Source organism: Phocoena sinus, chromosome 16, assembly GCF_008692025.1.
Source record: "Phocoena sinus isolate mPhoSin1 chromosome 16, mPhoSin1.pri, whole genome shotgun sequence".
Classification (NCBI taxonomy): domain Eukaryota; kingdom Metazoa; phylum Chordata; class Mammalia; order Artiodactyla; family Phocoenidae; genus Phocoena; species Phocoena sinus.
The window spans coordinates 68964072-68987216 of NC_045778.1; the positions used below are offsets into that span (position 1 = coordinate 68964072).

The 23145-nt window shown below is 45.7% G+C and overlaps 3 protein-coding genes across 3 annotated transcripts; 2 read left to right on the forward strand and 1 right to left on the reverse strand.

The window, feature by feature from the left end:
- Nucleotides 1-512: 512 nt before the first annotated feature.
- On the forward strand, nt 513-1916 carry ADRB1 (adrenoceptor beta 1). Its single transcript, XM_032608636.1, has one exon. The coding sequence runs from the start codon at nt 513-515 to the stop codon at nt 1914-1916; it is 1404 nt and encodes a 467-aa protein (XP_032464527.1).
- Nucleotides 1917-12467: 10551 nt separating this feature from the next.
- On the reverse strand, nt 12468-19921 carry LOC116741333 (AT-rich interactive domain-containing protein 1A-like). The gene is given in 6 exon segments (XM_032607599.1): nt 12468-13840; nt 13843-14084; nt 14086-14485; nt 14488-14616; nt 14619-14771; nt 19909-19921. Coding segments are annotated over 6 exon segments (2310 nt in total).
- On the forward strand, nt 16984-18989 carry LOC116741892 (stress-70 protein, mitochondrial-like). Its single transcript, XM_032609060.1, is given in 3 exon segments — nt 16984-17126; nt 17128-17233; nt 17235-18989. Coding segments are annotated over 3 exon segments (2004 nt in total).
- Nucleotides 19922-23145: the final 3224 nt, after the last annotated feature.

The following is a 23145-nucleotide window of genomic DNA, read 5'->3' on the forward strand; positions in this document are numbered from 1 at the left end:
GAAGGCGCGCGCGCGCGCGCAGGAACCCGCGGGCGCCGAGGAGACGCTCGCTTGGCCCTCTGCCTCACTCCTCGGAGCCGCGGAACCGCCGGTAGGAGGGGGGGGCTGCGGGGAGTTGCTGGGGGGAACCAGACAGGGGCGTGCCTTCGCCCGGATTGGCTGCAGGAGCCTGACGCGAGGCCCCGGGGGTTGGCTCGGGGGAGTGGGACTGGGGTGGGTTGGGTGCTGGGTGCCGGGGCTGCGGGCTCCGCGCGCTCAGAAACATGCTGAGGTCCCGGCAGCTGTTCCAGCAGCGACAGCGGCTCCAGCAGCAGCGGCGGCGGCGGCGGCGGCGACAGCGCACGGCTCCGGCTGGGAAGGCGCCCGGCGCCCATGCCTCCGGCGCAGCGCCTCGGCTGTCCTGACCTGGCCGCGACCTCCCTCCGTGCGCCCCGCCGCCCGGGCCTCTGGGGGGGTTCCCCAACCGCGGCCCAACTCCGCCACACCCCCTCCCCCGGCCTCCGCAGCTCGGCATGGGCGCGGGGGCGCTCGCCCTGGGCGCCTCCGAGCCCTGCAACCTGTCAACCGCCTCGCCGCTCCCCGACGGCGCGGCCACGGCGGCGCGGCTGCTAGTGCCCGCGTCGCCGCCCGCCTCGCTGCTGACCCCCGCCAGCGAGGGATCCGCGCCGCTGTCGCAGCAGTGGACGGCCGGCATGGGCCTGCTGATGGCGCTCATCGTGCTGCTCATCGTGGCGGGCAACGTGCTCGTGATCGTGTCCATCGCCAAGACGCCGCGGCTGCAGACGCTCACCAACCTCTTCATCATGTCCCTGGCCAGCGCTGACCTGGTCATGGGGCTGCTGGTGGTGCCGTTCGGGGCCACCATCGTGGTGTGGGGCCGCTGGGAGTACGGCTCCTTCTTCTGCGAGCTCTGGACCTCGGTGGACGTGCTGTGCGTGACGGCCAGCATCGAGACCCTGTGTGTCATCGCCCTGGACCGCTATCTCGCCATCACATCGCCCTTCCGCTACCAGAGCCTGCTGACCCGCGCGCGGGCGCGGGCCCTCGTGTGCACCGTGTGGGCCATCTCGGCCCTGGTGTCCTTCCTGCCCATCCTCATGCACTGGTGGCGGGCTGAGGGCGACGAGGCGCGCCGCTGCTACAACGACCCCAAGTGCTGCGATTTCGTCACCAACCGGGCCTACGCCATAGCCTCGTCCGTCGTCTCCTTCTACGTGCCCCTGTGCATCATGGCCTTCGTGTACTTGCGGGTGTTCCGCGAGGCCCAGAAGCAGGTGAAGAAGATCGACAGCTGCGAGCGCCGCTTCCTCAGCGGCCCCACGCAGCCGCCCTCGCCCTCGCCCGCGTCCTCGCCCGCGCCCCCGGCCGCCGCCGCCTCCCCGGTGGCCAACGGGCGCGCCAGCAAGCGGCGCCCCTCGCGCCTCGTGGCCCTTCGCGAGCAGAAGGCTCTCAAGACGCTGGGCATCATCATGGGCGTGTTCACGCTCTGCTGGCTGCCCTTCTTCCTGGCCAACGTGGTGAAGGCCTTCCACCGCGACCTGGTGCCCGACAGCCTCTTCGTCTTCTTCAACTGGCTGGGCTACGCCAACTCGGCCTTCAACCCCATCATCTACTGCCGCAGCCCCGACTTCCGCAAGGCCTTCCAGCGCCTGCTCTGCTGCGCGCGCCGGGCCGCCCGCGGGAGCCACGCGGCCGCCGGGGACCCGCCGCGCGCCTCGGGCTGCCTGGCGGTGGCCGGGCCGCCGCCGTCGCCCGGGGCCGCCTCAGACGACGACGACGACGACGACGTCGGGGCCTCGCCGCCCGCGCGCCTGCTGGAGCCCTGGGCCGACTACAACGGTGGGGCGGCGGCCGACAGCGACTCGAGCCCGGACGAGCCGAGCCGCCCGGGCTGTGCCTCGGAATCCAAGGTGTAGGGCCGGGCGCCCTCCCCGCCTCCCCGCCTCCCCAGCCCGGGCGCGGGCTCTGCGCCCCGAGAGGAAGAGAACCCGGGCGTCCCTGAATGGCTTCCTGGGGGAAGAGGAGATCTGTGTTTACTCAAGACCGAAAGCAGGTGAATTCGAAGCCCGCAAACCTCGTCTGCATCATCCAAGGCAAACAGAAAAGCCACAGACAGTGTTGCACAGAAAAGAAGGTTTGGGGAGGGATGGGAGAGCGGCTTGCTGATTTTTGTTGGGTTCTTTTTTTCTCTTTGTGGTCCGGCCTTTTGTGGGTGCGTGTGATACGTCTTTAGATTTTTCTTTTTCTCCCAGGTGGTTTTTTAACACTCTCTGCGATGACCGGGAAGGGAAGGGAGAAGCGTTAGGAGATAAGTCTCTTGACTTGGCTTCTATCCCGTTCTCGGGAACAGGAGCGGTCAACCGGAGAAAGAGGAGAGGATGACAGTTGATGAGGACGTGTTTCCTTTGCCTTCCGTTGAAATTTCATTTGAATTGCTGAGTAATGATTTCTCCTGTTCTTAAAGCAGAGGGAAAGGATGGATGCAAAAATCGCGTTTCAGGAAATTTTAAGCTATTCTTGGAACAAGCCTCACCTTGCTTTCCTCTTGTAGGGCAAGCCGGCTGTCCCCGAGAGCCTCGGTGGTCAGGCCGAGGGGTTCCTACCTCACACTGTGCACATTGCACAGCAAGATAGAAAGACTTGTTTATATTAAACAGCTTATTTATGTATCAATATTAGTTGGAAGGACCAGGCGCTGAGCCTCTGTGACGTGTGACTCTGTCCATTGAAGACAGGACAGAAAAAGAAAAGAAGAAGAGGAAACAGTTCAGATTACTGCACATGTGGGTAAAAACGAAAAACAGAACAAAATAAAAAGGCGTGATTCAAAGTGGCATTTTTGCACAGTATTAGGAACTGTAAAGTCCGCTGAAGATGTTACTTGCACAAAAAGAAATTAAATATTTTTTAACGGGGGTGGGGTGAGGTAGGGGCAGATCTTAAGAACTAAAATAAAACTCAAACTCTGCTTCTGTCGTCTATTATGTTACTGAGCTAATGATTTATTGGAAAAATACCTTTTTATACTCTTTTATCATGGTACTGTAACTGTATCCATATTATAAATATAATTATCTTAAGGATTTTTTTTATTATTTTTTTATGTCCAAGGGCCCACGTGAATCTGCTGGTAAAATTTAGCACTTGTGTGTAAATACTATTTCCTCTCTGTGTTTTACCAAGTATTTATACTCTGGTGCAACTACTATGTGAGGAATTGATCCATGTGCAATAAATACCAATAAAGCACAAAAAAGATGATGTACTGTGTGTCTGTAAGGGCTCAGTGATAATGGAAAAGACAGTTTGTTTTGTTCAAAATTTAGGCTGGATTTCCCATAGAGCTCTTTTAATAGCTTTTCATGACTCAATAGTATAGCAAAATGCCTCTAGACCAAATAAGGCGTGCACCTACTGAGAGCTGCATGCTTGCCCTAAATTTTCACAGCCAGATCCAGAGTATCCTAGACTCCTTGTAGGTGTTTTCAAGATCCCATCTGCCGTACTTGCCTTAAGAAGTAATATTTGGGATTGTGCATCTTCTAAGAAAAAATGATTGAGTCAGGTACCTCAGCTGCAACTTTGCACAGAAATGCAGGAAAGAAGACTAAGTCGTGGAACCGGCATTGCCTACTTGGAATTCGGTAAGTGGCATCCACGGCTTGTTTTTGTTTTCCAACAGAAAATCAAAATCACAGTGTGTGCAGATTTCTCCAGGGGCTGTTTAGAAAGCAAAATGCTTTCATGGTTAAGCAAAAATCTATAAAAGAGCACTTAAGTAATTTTTTTTTTCTCTTGTGTAATTAAGTAGACCATTTCAGCAGAAGTTCTGGGTGGACAGGTAACAGGTAAAAGTAAATGTGAAGTTTTCAAATTTCCTAACAAGATTATGACACCCCCCAATGGATAGGATAGTTTTCCTAAAGTTAGTTCCTAAGGAAAATATAGTGAAATTCTATCTTGGGATTAATCCTACATTCTCCAAAATAAGTTTAAGTATTTCTCTTTCTTTTTATTTTTAAACAAGCTTTTCATTTCATGATGGTACAGTAAAGAAACCAAAGTGAAGAGTATAAAGTTTTGGCTTATACCGAGATTGAACATGAACAAACTCTTCGCTACCAAGGAAAAGTCAAGACCGATTATCCTTTTTTTTTTTTTGGCAATGCGATATTCTAAAAACCAGGAAAGACGAGAGTCTTCTGAGAAAGATTAATGTTGCCGATGTTTTAGAGACCAGCAGAACAGTAGCAGTTTCAACAAAAGCTGCTGTGAAGTTTAACCCCTTTGTCCAGCAAAGAAAAAAGTGGAGAGGCAGGAGATAGCAAAAGTTATTTAAAAATACAGATACGTACCTAAAGAAACTCATTTTGGAGAATGTAAAAATGCCAGGGTGATATCTCACTATCCTTTCCCCTAGGAACAAATAGAGTCCATTTCTATCCTCCCTTCCCCCACCTGAATATGTAAGTTGCATTTTGTTAGGGGTTTTGTTCCTCTTCGTTTTTAAATCATACTAGAAAATTAATAGACTTAATGTCTACAGTTTCATCTGAAGAGCACTCAAGTACCAGGTAATGCTTCACTTTCCTATTTTGTCTAGATAAGTCTTTACATTTAAATAAAAAGAAATTTTCCCAGACCCAAACTTACATATAGACCCATCAAACCTTAGGTCTCAAAGTCATGAAAGTCCTATAAACTTTAATAACAAATATATATAATTTAACTACTTAGGTCTGAACTCTTTAGTGAATTAGAGGAAACCACTATAATCTTGGGGCCAGTTTATATGTATTTGTAGGAAATAGAAAAAAAGAGTTTTCTGTGATCTCTTGAGTTCTCTAACTGAGGGTTATGGGGATTCAGAAACAGACCCTGTCAGTGATTCCTACTACCCAGGAAAACTGCTTTTCGTTGTTTTGAAGAAGACATTGATCTATAATAGAAATGTAGGAATCTGAGCTGCCAATCCCAATAGCTACATCAGTGGGAGGAGAAAACTGCCGATCCTGTTTAATCTGGTGAGATAATACACAGTAGAAGTGACAGGAGGAGGGCAGTGAGTATGCAGAAAATCAACCTCACCCCGCCGGTTTGTGTGTAACAGTACCAAAGGCATAAACCTTAAAATTAAAACAGTGAACATATGACCAAGAGTCACTTAGTTGCTACATTTGAAATTATGTTTCGGTTGCACGCTGTAAAGTTCTCTATGTGTAACAAGATATTCCAGCATCCATAATTCTCCCTCCAGTGTAGGAATCTATAATTGGTATAGAAGATAGCTTCATCCCTTGGTGAACTTGGCAATGTAAAACTTTGTAAATAGAGCTCATTTTTTCTATCCAGGCTTTCTTTGGAACTGGAATTATTAATAACCGCTAAGTGGCTATTGTGAAACCTTTCCTTGTTAAGCACATTTTCCTAGTTTCGCATTTTGTTGAGCGTGCTGACTTCCTCTGGCAATATGTAAAATTGCCAGACGGAAATTCTGCATTCGAAGTCTCAGGGTGATATTAGCATTCAAGTTTTTAGCAAGAGCTTCTAAGCAAGGGTCAAAAGGAAAATTATTAAGTTTTACTGCCATTTGTGAAAGGCTTAAAAAATTTTTTTAACAAAGCAGGACCCATCAGTTCTTTGGAAGGAAAACAATTTAAAACCTTAGCCGTAATTCAAATTAAACACATTGGCACAGATAATTTAGTTTTATGTGTACATTTCTGGCATTATGTGCTGAGAAATACTAATTCTTTTGACTCCCTGCCAATTTGCTACTAATCAAAATGGAGAAGATACGCACTGTTTGGATTATACCTAAAAATAGTTGTACTACAGTCACATCAGCAAATGGAATTAATTTCTCTTTCTTCTCCTTCACACACACCCTCCACATTATTTAAATTTCCATCTAGAATATTGCTTGTGAATCTCCTAATTTGTGATTCAATGTGTCCCAGAGTGCACTGCTACATTGCAATTATTTTAAAGCAAATTCTAGGGGTGGGATAGGGAGGGTGGGAGGGAGATGCAAGAGGGAGGAGATATGGCGATATATGTATACGTATAGCTGATTCACTTTGTTATACAGCAGAAACTAATACACCATTGTAAAGCAATTATACTCCAATAAAGATGTTAAAAAAAAAAAAAGCAAATCCTATCAAACTACTTTCTGAGAAATACACCTCTCCTAAAATTCCAACTTTTACTCTGTTCTCATTTAAAGGGTCTCTACTAAATAGTCCATATAATGTCATCAAAGACGTATTAATACTATAAATAGATACTTCGTGGATTAATTTACCTCCTGATAGTCTCTTTACCTTTTGTGGGAGATAGTTTCTGAATCAATAAGACTTGGTCATTTGATGGAGCAGTTAATAGGCTTCCAGATCCAATCGCTCTAACGACAGACTGGAAAACAGCAGCCCAAAGGAGAAGCTGACAACATTAGAGCATGATCTTGGCAGTCATCTTAGCAGCACCCAAGAAAGCATGGAAAGTAACTGTCTACACCCTTTAAACCTTTGTCTTCACTTACATGTTGCCTTCACTCTGAGCACATCTCTACCTTCCTGGTACCTGAAGCCAGTTCTTGCCTTGGACATACCCTATACTCACCAGCCCTTCTCTTGAGCACATCTTCATTTCCTCTTGAATGAACTAGAACCATCTAGAACATCTCGATAAATTGTCTTCCTGGGAGCATTAACTTTTCATGAACAGTTTCCGAAAGCTCTGATTTTCAACATCTCTCAATACTGAAGATTCTTGTTTTCTTCTCTCTCCATGTCCCCTGGCTCATAGCTATTAATTAATATTAGCAAGATCACATTGTTTTCTTCCTATTTATGACAGAACTTACCTATGATGCATTTTAAATGTCTTAAGTTTGGACTTCTTCCTGAGAATTTCAGTATTGCTCATAATTATGAGGAGAAAAACATTTTAAACTCTGTACTTTTCCTATAAAAAGTCTTCATGTTGAGTTTAATATTTGTGGTGTGGGGCTTTCTTAACAGGCTTTATTTTCCTGTTTTTCTTTATTTTTCAGTTCTTAACTGTATGACCTTGTCCGTTTTTCAGCATCCTGATTGCAAAGGATAACATGAGCTGTTACACCTTCAACTATTTGTAAATTAGTTTTCCTAATCATTAGGCTAGCTGATTTGTGGGAATTGTGGGTAAATTTTTACTCTAGGAGAGCAGAAAACGTGTTCAAGCAGACAGTCCAAAGACTGGCTGCTCTGGCTCCTCTGTGTTTGCTGCTGTGCCCAGTGAGCTTGGAGAAGTCAGTTGGTTTCCCTGCTACTCGGGTTCACTTCCCACAAATCCTGATCAGTAGCCTTTGTTTGTAAATCCCTCTGAGATGCTCTGATAGAAGGAGTTTATACCTTTGCACAGTCTATCATTTCGAATACTTCCTCCTGACCTTCTTTTCCCTTTCCTTGCAACTCCACCCACAAAATCCCTGTTGTTTTTTTTTAAAGTGAAAAGAATGACTAAGAATAGCAAATATATATATATATAAAATACCCCATGCATCCCAAGAAACAGTCCTTCACTTATTATTATACTTAAAATTCCATACACACAAAAAATTCCACAAAAACCACAACTGAATAAAACAAACATCAGATTAAAACATCAGATTAAACATCCCGTTAACAAACATCAGATTAAAAAACCCGTTTGCTCTGTGCTAAGCAAAAGTGGTTGTTTAATGATTCTGAACCCACGGCCACTTTGAGAAAAGTAAGTCAATTTGGAAGGTAACTCCACGATTTTGCATTGAGTTGTAAACACTAAAAGCAACTCTCTAGATTGTTCTCCTTTTCCTGGAATAGCAATTCAGAGATGAAAAGTGCTGAGAGCAATGGCAGTTCGTATTTTTGCTTACCTCTCTTTTGTGGCTTGCAGGGCATTGGGTTTCTTTGTTCCCAACTTAATGAACAGAGGCAAATCTACAGGAACTTCACTGACTGAAAATATCTATTATGTTAACTAAAGAAACTCACCTGTGATCTTGAGGTCCTAGTTAAAAATGCTTTTAAAGAGTAAACATTAATAGATGTTCCAATGACATTTTCTGCAGTGAGTTTTTTCTAAAGCCATTAAAGTTAACAGTTTAGTACGATGCTCTTTTTAAAGAATTCCTTGTGTTTAAATGATTCAGTGATCAGTCCTGAAATAATGTGTGGGTTTTTTTCCCTTAAAATAGGCATATCTTAATAAAACTGAGTCACCCAGAAAAACTCCAGAATTTTCGGCATGGGAAGGACCTAGATATGTCTAGTAAACAACACCCCTACTCTATATAAAACAGATAATCAACAAGGACCTACTGTATAACACAGGGAACTCTACTCAATATTCTGTAATAACCTATATGAGAAAAGAATCTGAAAAAGAATGGTTTGTATATATATGTATAACTGAATCACTTTGCTGTACACCTGAAACTAACACAGCATTGTAAATCAACTCTACTCCAATATAAAATAAAAATTAAATTAAATTTAAAAAATAAATAAAGGAAATGGACAAAAACAAAAACACCACTATACTCAAGCAACGGTATAACTAGATCAGTACAGACCACCAAGACTGACGAGACATAATCTGAGATGTAAAGACCTGACCCATCATTTAATTACCAGTCTTATCAGCAGATGTTTCCTTTGTAGCTAACCCAGATCCCTCTTACTGTTTTGACTCATGATTAATCTCAATGGAATCTGAAAACTAATGACTGAGCCACTATTTTCTGTAGTAAAATCCTTCCAGTGATACATATGAAAAACAGTGCCCTCCCCCTCAGCTTTCTATGTGCTAAATCCATTTCCTCTTATAAACAACTTTCATTTCATTTCAAATCCTTTCATTCTTTCTGTTGTTCAAATGGGGGTCCCATTACATCCCAGTTACAGGGATTTTTCCTGGCTGGAGACTGGAATGAAATACGGCACTGTGCAGTGTTCAGTGTGGCACCAGGCCTGGTGGCATCAACATGCCATCCTTCCTGTAACTGTGTTGCTAATGTTTTTAAACATCTCCGAGTCACAAAATTCCGAGGATCTGAAAAAATACGGTACCAAGTGACAAAGGTAACATGAAAATTGTAAGTCCTTACAGTACTGCAAAAAGCATTCTTGCAAGCACAGGACAATATAAATTTTACTCAAAACAGGCAACCCATAGAACTCCCTCTTCAAGCGGCAAATGTTTACAAGTCTCTTCAAACCTTTTGAGTGTTAATATACCTATACAGATAAATACATTAGAGATGCTCAGAAGACACCTGGGGAGCTTAACTATTTGGAGGCTTTCTGTGATTAGTTTTTAAGTTGTGATTCATATGTTTACCTGTTCCTGAAAGATCGAGGGTACTGTGTCCTGAATGAGTGTGCTGTATGGGATACAACCAGCTGAAAACACTGGGCCTGTCCCCAAGGCACCCACACTCTGGCTGGGGAGATCAGACATCCACAAGTGAAAAGTGACAAAGAATGAGACAGGTGTGGCTGCATGCCAGACACGTGGCCAAAAGTAAGGGCTCTAGACCGGCTCTAATAGAAATACAATGCAAGCTGTATATTTAATTTTACACGTTCTAGTAGCTACGTTTTTTTAAAGTAAAAAACAGGTGAAGCTAGTGTTATCATTTCAACATAGAATTGGTGTAAAACTCTATGAAGGAGATGCTTTTTTTATACTAAATCTTTGAAATCTGATGTACATCTTACAGCCATCTCAATTGAGACCACATTTCAAGTGTTCAACAGACACATATGACTGGTGGCTACTGTCCTGACACTTCAGCTCTAGAGTTCAGGGGACATGGATGGGTAGGAGTGGATGGATAGGGTGGCATAATCTAGAGGCTTGGTGATGTAGTAGATCTTGGATAAGGCGATAAACCTGTGTGAAAGGCCATTCCATGAGAAGTTGCTGGGGGAAGAAAACCGCATGAACAAAAGCATAGGGATATAGGTAGTTGAGATGAATTTTTAGACAATGAGTAGCCAGTTACAGACGGTTCATGTTGATGGAGTAATTAGAAGATGAAACTGGACAAGTAGTTCGGGAACAGACCAGAAGGTTAATGCAAAAGTGTTGAACTCTAACCTTCCCGGAAGCCTGGAGATTGAAGATCAAGAGTGTTATGAGAAAAAAAAAAAAAAAAAAGTGTTATGAGAAAAGCAGTGTTTTAGAAAGATTAACCTGGCATCAGAGGCATGACAGGTGGATATCACATCTTAATCTTCCAAATAATTGAGTTAAGTAAATTCAATAATCATATTTTATAAATCAAAAGACTAATATTTATATAATCTCATATAAAAAATATGAGTTCATTATTAAACTGGCTTTCTGGTTCTCATATATCAACCCCAGGAGCCGACCCAGAGAAATGCAGCCCAGAGAAGCCGACCCAGGTTTCTGAGTGCATAATGCTGACAGCCTGGCCAATGACGGAAGGTTCTGCCCCCTTAGAGGTAAGGCATATGAGCTCAGGTGATTTGTTCAAGACAACAGGTAAGCAGTCTGGATCAAGTCTAGGTGCCTGACTCCTAAGTCCATCTCTTACTCCTGTCACCAAACTGCTTGTCTGTTCCCCACAAGACTGGAAGCTCCAACACACTGCCTGGCACAAGGTATGAACTCTAAATTTTCATTGGCTGAATTCCACTGTTGCAGAAGTGAATTCCACTTCTGCAACAGTCCAAGCACAGGGTGATAACAGGCCTCACTAGAGCACTGCACTGCAAGAAGATGTGACGTAACCCTCTATTTCCTTTGAAATTCAGATTTTCACTAGCAGACATAAATAATAGTTTCTCTAAGAAAGGTGCTAAGCCTCAAATTGCAACGTATATGGGGCATTCTTTGCTAGTGTCACAGGAAACAATGAGATTCTTTCCCAGAAATTTCTAAGAAATGGATTTATTTCTAGAAATGGCACCTAGATTGCTGGAATGTATTTTAGCAACATATATTCAATGAGCATACACTGTATGAAAATGTACATCATTATTCTTTAAAAATAGGCATTTCTCTAAAATTGTTAAGTCAGAACTACATGTTCTAGGCTCCAGGTTCAGTTATCAATGTGTAAAATACTTGATTTATTTGTCACTTATTGTATTCTATTTTCAATGGGGTTCTCTCTTTTGTAACTGGAAGATTTGTAGCCATTTTTCTTACTGGACTTTACAAGGGAAAAAGTCCCTTTCCCCACCCCCAAGTTTTCTCCCTAGACCCCCCAACAGTTAACATAGCTAAGAGAATCAGATTCCATTTCACTAACTTAGAGATGTCTGGCAAGAGATTAAATAGCTGTGTCTCACTTTGTGCAGGTCACCAACTTGTTAACTCGTCATACTATAAAGGGGTAGCTGGGAGGGGGACCAAACTGTGGGGCTCCAAGAGTATGTGCAATGTACAACATCATATATATACACACGTGGCAGCGCAAGCACTGCAGCTAAAGGTTAAAACCAGTTCTAAGGGTTATTCATACAATCAAGGAGGAGACAAAGAGGTCAGGGTGTTGTAGGTTCACACATGATACTTTGGGGGAAAAGCCTTTTCTTTTTTTTGCCCCCTCAACATTTAACTAAAAACATTGTTTAAAACTACAGCTTGCTGCTGACCCAGCGTTTTCTCTTGTTTCCATGTGAGACATTATTATTACAATATGTTCACAGTATCAGGTGTACAGTACAGTACATGAAACGGTCTACACTCTACTGCACACGCCTCTCCAGTGAACAGGGTTTGTCCACAACTGCGAACTTCTCGGTTCCTGGAAGATTGTGAATGTACAACAATAAACCATACACAGTTCAGCAGTCACCATTTTTGTCCTTCAGGGTTGTTTTTGGTTTGTTTTTTTTAACCATTAAAAACATTATGGGGCTTCTCTGGTGGCGCAGTGGTTGAGAGTCCACCTGACGATGCAGGGGACACGGGTTCGTGCCCCGGTCCGGGAAGATCCCACATGCCGTGGAGCAGCTGGGCCCGTGAGCCATGGCCGCTGAGCCTGTGCATCCGGAGCCTGTGCTCCGCAACGGGAGAGGCCACAACAGTGAGAGGCCCGCGTACTGCAAAAAAACAAAACAAACAAACAAAAAAACATTATGAAATGTGGCATCCCCTTGATGCCAGGACTGGGAAAGCCATTTTTATTTGTATTTTTTTTTCCCCCAAACTCACTGTAAACGACAGTAACTTTGGTTAAAATAAAAGAAGTCTTCTATGTAGGCAGAGCTTTGTCTTTTCAAATAGGGCAGGGTCCTGAGGGGAGTAAAGTGAGGACAGGGAATAGAAAGATCGGGAGGAAGAAGGGGCGAGAAGGAGGAGGAACGAGAACTAGGAGAGACTTTTTTTCCGAGGGAGAAGCTGGACAGCACAGGGTAAACTGGATTCTGAGGTGGTTTTGCATCAGTAAAGGGCAACAGTCAAGTTTCTAAGTTCTCCACGCGCGCGCACGCGCACACAGGGAGGGAGGCGTCCCACGGCTGTCCTGACTGACCAATCAAAAACAGAACATCGCAAATGACTTGTGAAACCAGTGAGTTCCTCGACGGTGATACCGAGATGTCCGACAGCCGTGACTCATACAGCGTGAACTCCGAGTGTTTCTCGTCCACCTTGGCCAGGGCCAGCAGCGCACGGGCAGCCTGCCGCATCACGTCCACACTAGCTGGCTCCAAGGGCGGGTTCTGCGTGTGGAGCAGGCTGGCCTGGCTCTGCTGGAACCGTGTGGCAGCAAGGCTGTCCTCCAGGAAGCCCAGGAGGTTGCCGATGCTGCCTTTCTGCGCTGCAGTGGCACAGGCTGCCAGGCTGTCACCCTGTGCCAGGTTGGCTAGCAGTACCACAGCCATCTCCCGGCACACCGGGTTCTCTGGGTCACTGAGGAAGCGCACCATGGTGCTGTACAACTTCTCCAGGCGGCTGAAGGGGGCTGTGGCCAGGATCAGGTCCACATTGCTGTCCTGGATGCTGAGTTTGCTGAGGGTTTCCAAGACCAATCTCTACGGGGAGAGGACGGCGTTGTGGCCCAGGGTGGAGAAGGGGTCCTGGGCTTCAGCTGAAGGGCAGACTGCCCAGTGTAGGAGTCCATCCAGGACAGGCAGGCAAATGCCCTCGGGGTATGGGGAGAGGTCCAGCTGCCCCGACCTGTTGGCGAGCGTGACCAAGGTGTTTTCCCGAAGCGTCTCCAAGCAGTCCCACCACCACTCCACTTTGTTGCAGCTCACCCCTTGGTCCTGCTCCTCCTCCTTCTCGTAAGTCAGTGGCGCCTGCTTCCGTTCCGGGTGCTTGTGGTGCAGAAGGATCAGCTTGCCCAGGATCAGCGGCAGCCCCGGGTGCTTGGACATCTCAAAGTCGTTGCCTGGCACAAATGACAGACTTCGGATGGTATTGGAGACACAGACGCAGCGTTTGGCTAGGGAATCCTGCCAGCCCAGGAGGGTACACAGTGGGGTGTCATCTTTACTGTGGGGTTCATCCTCTAGGATCTTGATGTTCCGATGGCTCTGTGCTGGGCTGATGCCAAATGGAAACTTGCTGCTTTCCTTGGTGGCCTCTACACTCTTAGCTCCCTCCTTGGTCAGTGTGCTAGACCGGGTGGACAACATGTCGTCCATAGTGGCTGTGATCCGTTTTTCTGGAGGGCCATCAGTCGGGGGGCCCTCCTGCTCTGTTGTCCCTGGGGTACCCTCTACTGCTGTGACATACTTCCGAGTGACTGGTGGGCAGGGTACATGAGGCCGGGAAGGCAGCAGCTCTGTTTTGCTCTCAAAGCGGGTCTGGATATGCTCGGAGGTGACCCCCCACCAATCCGCCAGTGCAGCAAGCCACTGTCAAACTCCTGCACGCGCCCTAGCTTATCTGAGCAGCCCACCACAGACGGCTTTTGCACGAGCTTTCCTGGAAGCCTGTCAAACTCACTAATCAGCTTCTCCTCACGATTCTCTGAGGTGGCTTTGTCCTTGCCCGCAAAGGCCATCTCCTCATCATTTTCAATTACTTCCTCCTCTTCTTCCTCCTCTAGTTTAGGACCTAGAAGGTCTATCCTCCTTCTCCCCCTGCACAGGAGCTGGACTAGACGCTTTGCTGAATCTCCCAGGGTCCAGTAGTGTTCTCTGTCCTGGGTCACCCACCTCATACTCCTTTAAAATGCCAAAGATCTCAATCAGGCAACGTGGGAAATATTCCACAAGGAGCTCTAGCAACCCTGGGAGCTGACTGAGGTTGAAAGTCATGATGCTGTTGTTATCATACAGCAGGATGTTAATGGTGTCTAATGCCCACGTGCTCTCTGCCAGCAGCCCGGACTTGAGGGACATCATTACCCGCCACGCCTGCAGGGTTCCGATGTCTTTCGTCGTGAGCCGGCTCCTCTGCTTCAACACAGGCTGTGTGGCTTCAACAGAGCCAGGTGGGAAGGTGATGTCCCGCCGAACCATAGGGGCTGCACAGGGGCAGGTGCTATGCGTGAGGCAGGTACTGGGGGACCTGGCTTCTGCATCTTCTTCCCGGAGTGCAGGAATGGAGACTTGCTAGGAGAGCTGCGGTTCTCCATTGGCCGGGGCAGGGGAGCATGTGATTCTGCGTGCTCGGTGGGGGCTGGTAGTTGGATGGAGGGGGCCTCGTCATGGGGGACACGGGGGCAGAAGGACCATATGGGGGCTGGCGTGTGCCAGGGGAAGGCCATGGGCCTTCATGGTTGGCTCTCTGATCCGTGTGCAGCATTTCATGTTTGGTTCACGCCCTGATAGGCAGCGCCTTGCGGGGCAGAGCCCGTGCTCTGCCTGCTGGCGTAACTGTGAATGAGTGCTTTTCAAAGTTCATTTCTCAAAGATCAGAAATAATTTATTGTGTGTCAGTCCGGTTGGGAGAGATGAGAAAGGTGCTTTGTTCTTCTTTTAAACGTGACCGCATAGACACATACACACAGAATTACAAAAGCTTCTCAGGCAAAAATATAGGGTCTAGCTCCACAAACTCTTACCTGAGAGCCTGGGGGGCAGTTATGTTTTAGAATTCAGGATTTAGGGGATTCTAGGAAGAAAATATGGTACATAGATTACATATTACAGAACATCTTAAGCAGGGTCCCAGGTCAGCATTCCATAACCAAACATTAATGTCTCTGCAGCGAAATGTATGATTGTTCATACTGAGTAGATAAATAATGACTATAAAAAGCCTCATGCCAGTTCAGGTCAGATCTTACTGCCAAATGAGTTCAATTCAGGTCGCATTTACTCTCAAGTGAGTTATGGGAAAAAAACTCTATCTTCAGAGCTTTCTAGATTTGGGAATTGAGAGTGAGAAATTGTGGACCTGTATTATGAAATATTCCTTCATAGAATGTCATCTACTCTTTAGGGAAGGCAATGAAACATATTTAAACCTACCAAATATGTTAAATCAATTAATTTTCAAATAATATTATTCAATAGATACTTGTCCAATGAGGAATAAACACAGTTATTTAAACAGTGACAATTACAGGGAGATTTGATATAATAGGCTACATCCTGTTAGCGGACATTAAGAATGGCCGAAGGCTTGGGGACTTCCCTGGTGGTCCAGCGGTTAAGACTCCGCACTCCCAATGCTGGGGGCTTGGGTTTGATCCCCAGTCAGGGAACTAGATCCCACATGCATGGCACAACTAAGACCCAGCATAGCCAAATAAATAAATAAATGCATATTTAAGAAAAATAAAAGAATGTCCAAAGGCTCGATAGTGATTGGTGGGCAACTTATTTGCAAACAATCAACAAGAGCCAATATGTTATACAGCCAACCCATTGCTTGTTAGTGGCAACATATCAGCTATGAAAATATCCTTCATTAATTCAAGGCTGATTTCAAAGAATCTCAGGATTGGAATCACTTTAAAATCACTGTAGTCCAACCACCTCTCAGAGCAAAGAATCTTCTTATCCTTAGGTCACCAACCCCTTAAAGTTACAAAAGAAAAAAAGAAAAGGGAAAAAAGGTTATGATCTTCACCCCAGAAAGATGCACATACATGATAAGTGTCACAATCATTTCCAAGGGATCTACTGACCCCGAGTTCAGAATTCCTGCCCAGATGCTTGCCATATTTGAAAAGAAAGCTAATGTTTTATAATTTCACAGCAATCTTACTACCCTGGAGAGCTTCTATATTTTAAGTTGCTCATAAATTGACTGTGGTCATATGTTTCAATGGCTTCTGTGACATTTATCTCAACTTATGATGTTCTATGCAGTATTTATAAGAATTTTTTTTTTTTTTTTTTTTTGCGGTACGCGGGCCTCTCACTGTCGTGGCCTCTCCCGTTGCGGAGCACAGGCTCTGGACGCACAGGCTCAGCGGCCATGGCTCACGGGCCCAGCCGCTCCACGGCATGTGGGATCTTCCCGGACTGGGGCACGAACCCGTGTCCCCTGCATCGGCAGGCGGACTCTCAACCACTGCGCCACCAGGGAAGCCCAAGATAAATATTTTTGAACTCACTGTGACCCTTTGTCTTTACCATAAAGGTTGAAAAGAGGAAACATGATGACATTTTTTGGCTTTTCTTTTTGTATTTTTACATCCCACATCACACATAACTCAGACGGGGGAAAGAAAGAAAAAGAAATCCTCGATATACCGCTTTTAGCCTCCTGGTCTGTCACGGAGCCCAGACCTGCCGCAGCTGGCACGGGAGGACACGCTTTTCCCTACCATCATGCCCCGAAGCGTATTAGCCATAGGCCCTGACTCCGGAAGCAGCGTTCAGGTATTTTCTTATCAGGCAGCGCGGTGGCGCCTCAGCGGAAGAGCTGGCTTCCAGGCCGCAGCGATCAAACCCCGCCCCCCACCTCACGTAGTTGGAGGTTTCCAGAAGCGCTAGCATCACCGCGCCCAGCAATTCTCGATGGTCCGAGCGCATGTTTGCTGCCTCGTATTTCCACCATTAACCAGCCATGCTAAGCGCCAGCCGAGCTGCAGCAGCCCGTCTTGTCGGCGCCGCAGCCTCCCGGGGCCCCCCAGCCGCCCGCCACCAGGATGGCTGGAATGGCTTTAGTCATGAAGCTTTTAGAATTGTTTCAAGGCGGGACTATGCATCAGGGAGCAGTTGTTGGTATTGATTTGGGTACCACCAACTCCTGTGTGGCAGTTATGGAAGGTAAACAAGCAAAGGTGCTAGAGAATGCTGAAGGTGCCAGAACCACCCCCTTCAGTTGTAGCCGTTACAGCAGATGGTGAGCGACTTGTTGGCGTGCCGGCCAAGCGACAGGCTGTCACCAACCCAAACAACACATTCTATGCTACCAAGCGTCTCATTGGCCGGCGATATGATGACCCAGAAGGTCAAAAAGACATTAAAAATGTTCCTTTTAAAATTGTCCGCGCCTCTAATGGCGATGCCTGGGTTGAAGCTCATGGAAAACTCTATTCCCCAAGTCAGATTGGAGCATTTGTGTTGATGAAGATGAAAGAGACTGCAGAAAATTACTTGGGGCACACAGCAAAAAATGCTGTGATCACCGTCCCAGCGTATTTCAGTGCCTCTCAGAGGCAGGCCAATAAGGATGCTGGCCAGATATCTGGACTAAATGTGCTTTGGGTAATTAATGAACCCACAGCGGCCGCTCTGGCCTATGGTCTAGACAAATCAGAAGACAAAATCCTTGCCGTATATGATTTAGGTGGTGGAACTTTTGATATTTCCATACTGGAAATTCAGAAAGGAGTATTTGAGGTGAAATCCACCAATGGAGACACTTTTTTAGGTGGTGAAGACTTTGACCAGGCCTTGCTGTGTCACATTGTGAAGGAGTTCAAAAGAGAGACAGGGGTTGATTTGACCAAAGACAACATGGCGCTTCAAAGGGTTCAGGAAGCCGCTGAGAAGGCCAAGTGTGAACTCTCTTCGTCTGTGCAGACTGACATCAATTTGCCATACCTCACGATGGATGCTTCTGGACCCGAGCATTTGAATATGAAGCTGACCCGGGCTCAGTTTGAGGGGATTGTTACTGATCTAATCAGAAGCACCACAGCTCCAGGCCAAAAAGCCACGCAAGATGCAGAAGCCAGCAAAAGTGACATAGGAGAAGTGATTCTGGTTGGTGGCATGACTAGGATGCCCAAGGTTCAGCAGACTGTGCAGGCTCTCTTTGGCCAAGCCCCAAGTAAAGCTGTCAATCCTGATGAGGCTGTGGCCATTGGAGCTGCCGTTCAGGGAGGTGTGCTGGCTGGTGATGTCACAGATGTGCTACTCTTGGATGTCCCTCCCCTGTCTCTGGGTATTGAGACTCCGGGAGGTGTCTTCACCAAGCTTATTAACAGGAACACCACTATTCCAACCAAGAAGAGCCAGGTGTTTTCTACAGCTGCTGATGGACAGACTCAAGTGGAGATTAAAGTGTGTCAGGGTGAGAGAGAGGTGGCTGGAGACAACAAACTTCTTGGACAGTTTACTTTGATTGGGATTCCCCCAGCCCCTCGTGGAGTCCCTCCGATTGAAGTTACATTTGACATTGATGCCAATGGGATTGTACAAGTTTCTGCCAAAGATAAGGGTACAGGACGCGAGCAGCAGAGTGCGATCCAGTCTTCCGGTGGGTTAAGCAAAGATGATATTGAAAATATGGTTAAAAATGCAGAGAAGTATGTTGAGGAAGACCGGCGAAAGGAACGAGTTGAAGCAGTTAATACGGCTGAAGGAATCATTCATGACACAGAAACCAAGATGGAAGAATTCAAGGACCAATTGCCTGCTGATGAGTGCCACAAGCTAAAAGAAGAGATTTCCAAAATGAGGGCGCTGCTCGCTCGAAAAGACAGTGAAACAGGAGAAAACATAAGGCAGGCAGCATCTTCGCTTCAGCAAGCATCACTGAAGCTCTTCGAAATGGCATACAAAAAGATGGCATCTGAGCGGGAAGGCAGTAAACTTTGGAGTCGAAAGGACAACATATTATGATGCTTGGGAGTGAAGGGATCTCCTGAGCTGAAATGGGCAAAACTTCAGTCTTCTACTGTGTTTTTGCAGTACTCTCTATATAATTTCCTGAATATGTAAATTTCGTGACCATTAGCTAATGATCATTTAACAAGTGATAATTCCCAACAGTACAAAGTTCACAGTATTCTGTCCCTAGCCTGTCATTCCTTTTCAGCTGCATGTAAAATGGGGGGAAAGATGATTTACTGATCATTCTAAAGATTTAACGTTGTTTTGTGCTGAAGTGGCTGTATTTTCAAAGGGGTGAAACCATCTCACACACTGAAGACAGGTCTGCAATGAGACCATAGGGGGATGAGATCCTTCTAGTTACCTAAGTACTGCTGTACCAGCCTGTGTGTATATGGAGTTCTTCAGCTGAGGCCTTGCAAGGCAAGCCAGCTGTGCCATGTTGGGAGGTAGGGCAGGGGAAGCTAAATCAATGGAAAACTAAGCTAGCTATTTATGTGAGGTCCAGCTTCTAAAACACAAGTCTCCCAAACTTTCTGAAGGCATACTTTCCTAGCTACCCTTTGGCCTGTGTCTGGCACCTGTATCCCTGATGACTGTTCTTTTTGATCCATTCTGGATTTTTTTTTAAAATAAATAGGAAAAGCAAAAAAAAAAAATCCTCTAAGGAAAAAACATAAAATTTCCTGCTAATAATTTATCAAGCAAAATTTTCAATTTGACATTAACTGGAATAGGAAATGATGGAGTAATTTTTCTAAGTGTGGAGCTGTCATGGGAGAAAAGACTTATCTTAGCCTCTGGCATCAAATCGTGATTTAGATCTGTCAGTATTAGGCACACCCTTTCCTTTCTTTGACATTTTTAGGCGTCTGATAGGAGAGGATTCTGCGTGTGCTGCAGTAGAAACTTCCTTCTATGCGCTTATCCGAACGGTTCATCAAGAGCATCCTCCTCGATCCAAGCGTCTCAAGGAGACTGACTCACCAACACCAACCCCTTGGCACGCCCGAAGAAGGAGTACCTGAACTCCACAATCACATCAAAAAGACTGATTTCTCTTTGTGTACGAAACTAAGAGCAATGGTTTCTGCTAGGCATGGATAGAAAAAGTGTCCTGCAGCCTCTTTCCAGTTAGTCTGGTGAAATTGGACATAAACTGTCCTAAGGGCCAGCTGGAGCCCAGCTGGAATCTCACCCTGTTACTAGGCATCTTCCAATAGCTTGCTTCACTGTCCTCATGTCCACACAAGGACTATGCAAGGAAAAGACCAGGCAGGCCAACAAAATCACGGCCAAGTCAGATGATGGGCTCCTTGCCCTTCCTGCATGTAGTCTCACCATCAGACTCAGCCCGGGTCCCAGGGAAAGTGATGGAGAGCAATCCTTAGGTCAAGTGGCCAAGGGATGTGAACGGTTTCCCTTCCCATTGTTGCCCTTGAGGACCACTTCTTTGCCTCTCCCTGTAGGAGAAAAACTCTCAATCACAATAATTCATGTGTTTGGCTTGTTCCTTTGCTACCATTCAGTGTCAAAGATATACCATGAATATTACAAAAGACAAAATCCGATGGGATCTTGAGAGCTTTATGCTAAGTGCGAATCAGACACAAAAGCCATATGTTACATGATTCCATTTACGTGAAATGTCCAGAATAGGCCAATCTATAAAGACAGCGTGTGGATAAATGGTCACCAGAGGCCGGGGTAGGGGGTCATGGAGGATGTTGGGTGCACCATTCCCTTTGGGTGACGAAAATGTTCTGGAATTGGAGAGGAATGATGATTGCCCCTTTTTACATGTACTAAATGCCACTGAATTGTGAGCTTTCAAGTGGTTAAAATGGTGAATTTTACGGTATTTGTTTTTTACCACAATAAAAAGAAATGTGATGGGGTCCTTTTCTACTAGGCTTGCATTTTTATTTCTGTAGACAAAAACATATAAGACGAAAATTGGAGAAAATATTTCAACAAAAGACAGAAGAGGAGAAAATTTATTCTAGCTTTGAAAATAGTTCAATTTGTTTTTATCAAAGTTGAAAGCAAGCAAGGGAGCATCTCAGTCTTCATGAGCCAACGCAATTCTCTCATCTTACAGCTAAGAAGTGAAGGCTTTCGGGGTAACCTGGTCTTGAGAGGAGACAACCAGATTTGAATCTGGTTCTGCCAGATTCTGGCCTACCACTAGTCTACATTACTGCCTGTGTGACTTGAATGCATTTACTCAGTCTCTCTGAACCTCAGTTTCCACATCAATAAAATGGGCCTGGAAGTCCGCAAAAGGTCACCAGACCACTTGTTGATAACAGCAAAGCTAAATTTATCAGAACTTGGTGCAGTAAGGGAGAATGCCATCCTGACAAAGTCTTAATTTCTCAGAAGAGAAAGTCAAAATGGATATTTATAGGGTTTTAGGATCTGGTCTCAAGTGACTTACAGCAGGTCTTTCAAGGTGGAGCTGACTGAGATTGGGCAGATTTCGTAGCATCATAGGGTCAGTGGAAACAACAGGGCGACGGGCTTGAAGCAAGTCTTGACTAACTAACTGTTGTTTGAATAGCCGGCTGTTTACCTGTTGCTCTGGATAAACTGATCTGCAGGAATTTCCTGAGGCAAACTGTGCAGTTATTATTGGTTTACAATCTTATCGTTTCTGAGGGAAGGGTTCCTGGAACAAACAAGCAAGTCATGTTGACATGGGTAGTCTCAGCTCCAGGCCCTAAGAGTTCTGTCACGTGTGATGTAGGGGGCCTCAGAGGTACTATGGTTATATGTCAAGCACATAACAATGGCCTACACCCAACAAATCCTTTATTTTCTCCCAAAATCTCACCAGCATTCCCACTAAACACTTGCTCCTAGATGGTGAATCTCAGCCAGAACTAGAACCAAGTCTTCTGCCTTGCTTTCTAGAACCCTTTCCGTGATTGGGTTGGGTTCCACTTCTCCTGGCATAGGCAAATGAATTCAGCCACGGTAAAAAGTCCCAAGTATTTTTTGCCACACTGAATGAAGAAGCAGCAGAGCAGAATCGTTGTGATGCCAACAGACCTGGGTCTTAGGTTTTCTGTCACTGGATCTGACCCTAGGCCAATTATTTGCCTCTCAAGCCTCACTTCCTCACCTATAAAACAAGGATGGCCATGCTTAGCACTCAGTACATACTCACCTAATCTTTTAAATTAATAAATCCATGCTCCCAAATTCTAATTTCAATTCCTTTTCTCAGGCTTGACAAAGATGAATTTTTGTTTTGTTTTGCACTTGTTCCTTATCTTCAGAGAGGACCTGGGTGTGGCTCTCGGGATGCTGAGAAAGCAGCCTTTCCAATGGCATCCGGAGCTTTCCTGCTCAGAGGAAGGACATAAAATCCCCTGGGACCTGAGGGACCCACAGAGTTTAAGCCAAAAAGGTTCACATTATTTAAATAGGCAGCCCCAAGGTCTGATAATCTGAACCTCATCAAGCCTAACTTCTCTGTCTGACTACTTGCTTTTTCTCCTATCCTATGACTTCCAACATCCTTCATGGGCAGAGCCGTTGACAGTTTTAGCTACTCCCCTTCAACCTGATTTACTGCCTAGGGCTCAAGTACGACAGTCTTTGTTTCAGTATTTATTTATATAAACTAGCAGTTTGTCTGACCTGTAGAATTACCCACATCTATATGGCAGGTTAAATCTATGACAGGCGAGTATTGCAAATAATTCCTATTCTGGACACTTCCAATGGAAGCATCAGAAAAAAAGGCCCCCAAACTAGGTATAGGGACCTGCATGGGTTCTAATACCCTCTGCTCCCAGTAAGTTTGGGGGAATAATTTTATACCTCTTTACCACAATGTTGAATTTGAAAAAGGCTGCTGGTTGAACAGGGTAACAGCTAAGATCTTTTCCTAGCCCCGATGAGCTGTTAACTACCTACTTTTAACCAAGGGTGTTTTCCTGAAAGTTCACGCTCTCCTAGAAGGCAAACCCAGTAACTTTCTAATGGGTTTTTCAAGAGATCAAACTTTATGGGTTAATTAATATTTTTCTGTCCAGAAACATTTTTTGCAGTCCAACTAGAAGCCAGGTACCATCTTGGGTAATGGAAACACACAGTTACCAATCCTGGCCCCCAAGGAGCTCACAGCCTGATGGAGGAAGCAGCCAACGCAAGT

What these genes read in the sequence shown, in the direction of transcription:
- ADRB1 (XM_032608636.1), top strand. Translation starts at nt 513, where the DNA reads ATGGGCGCGGGGGCGCTCGCCCTGGGCGCCTCCGAGCCCTGCAACCTG.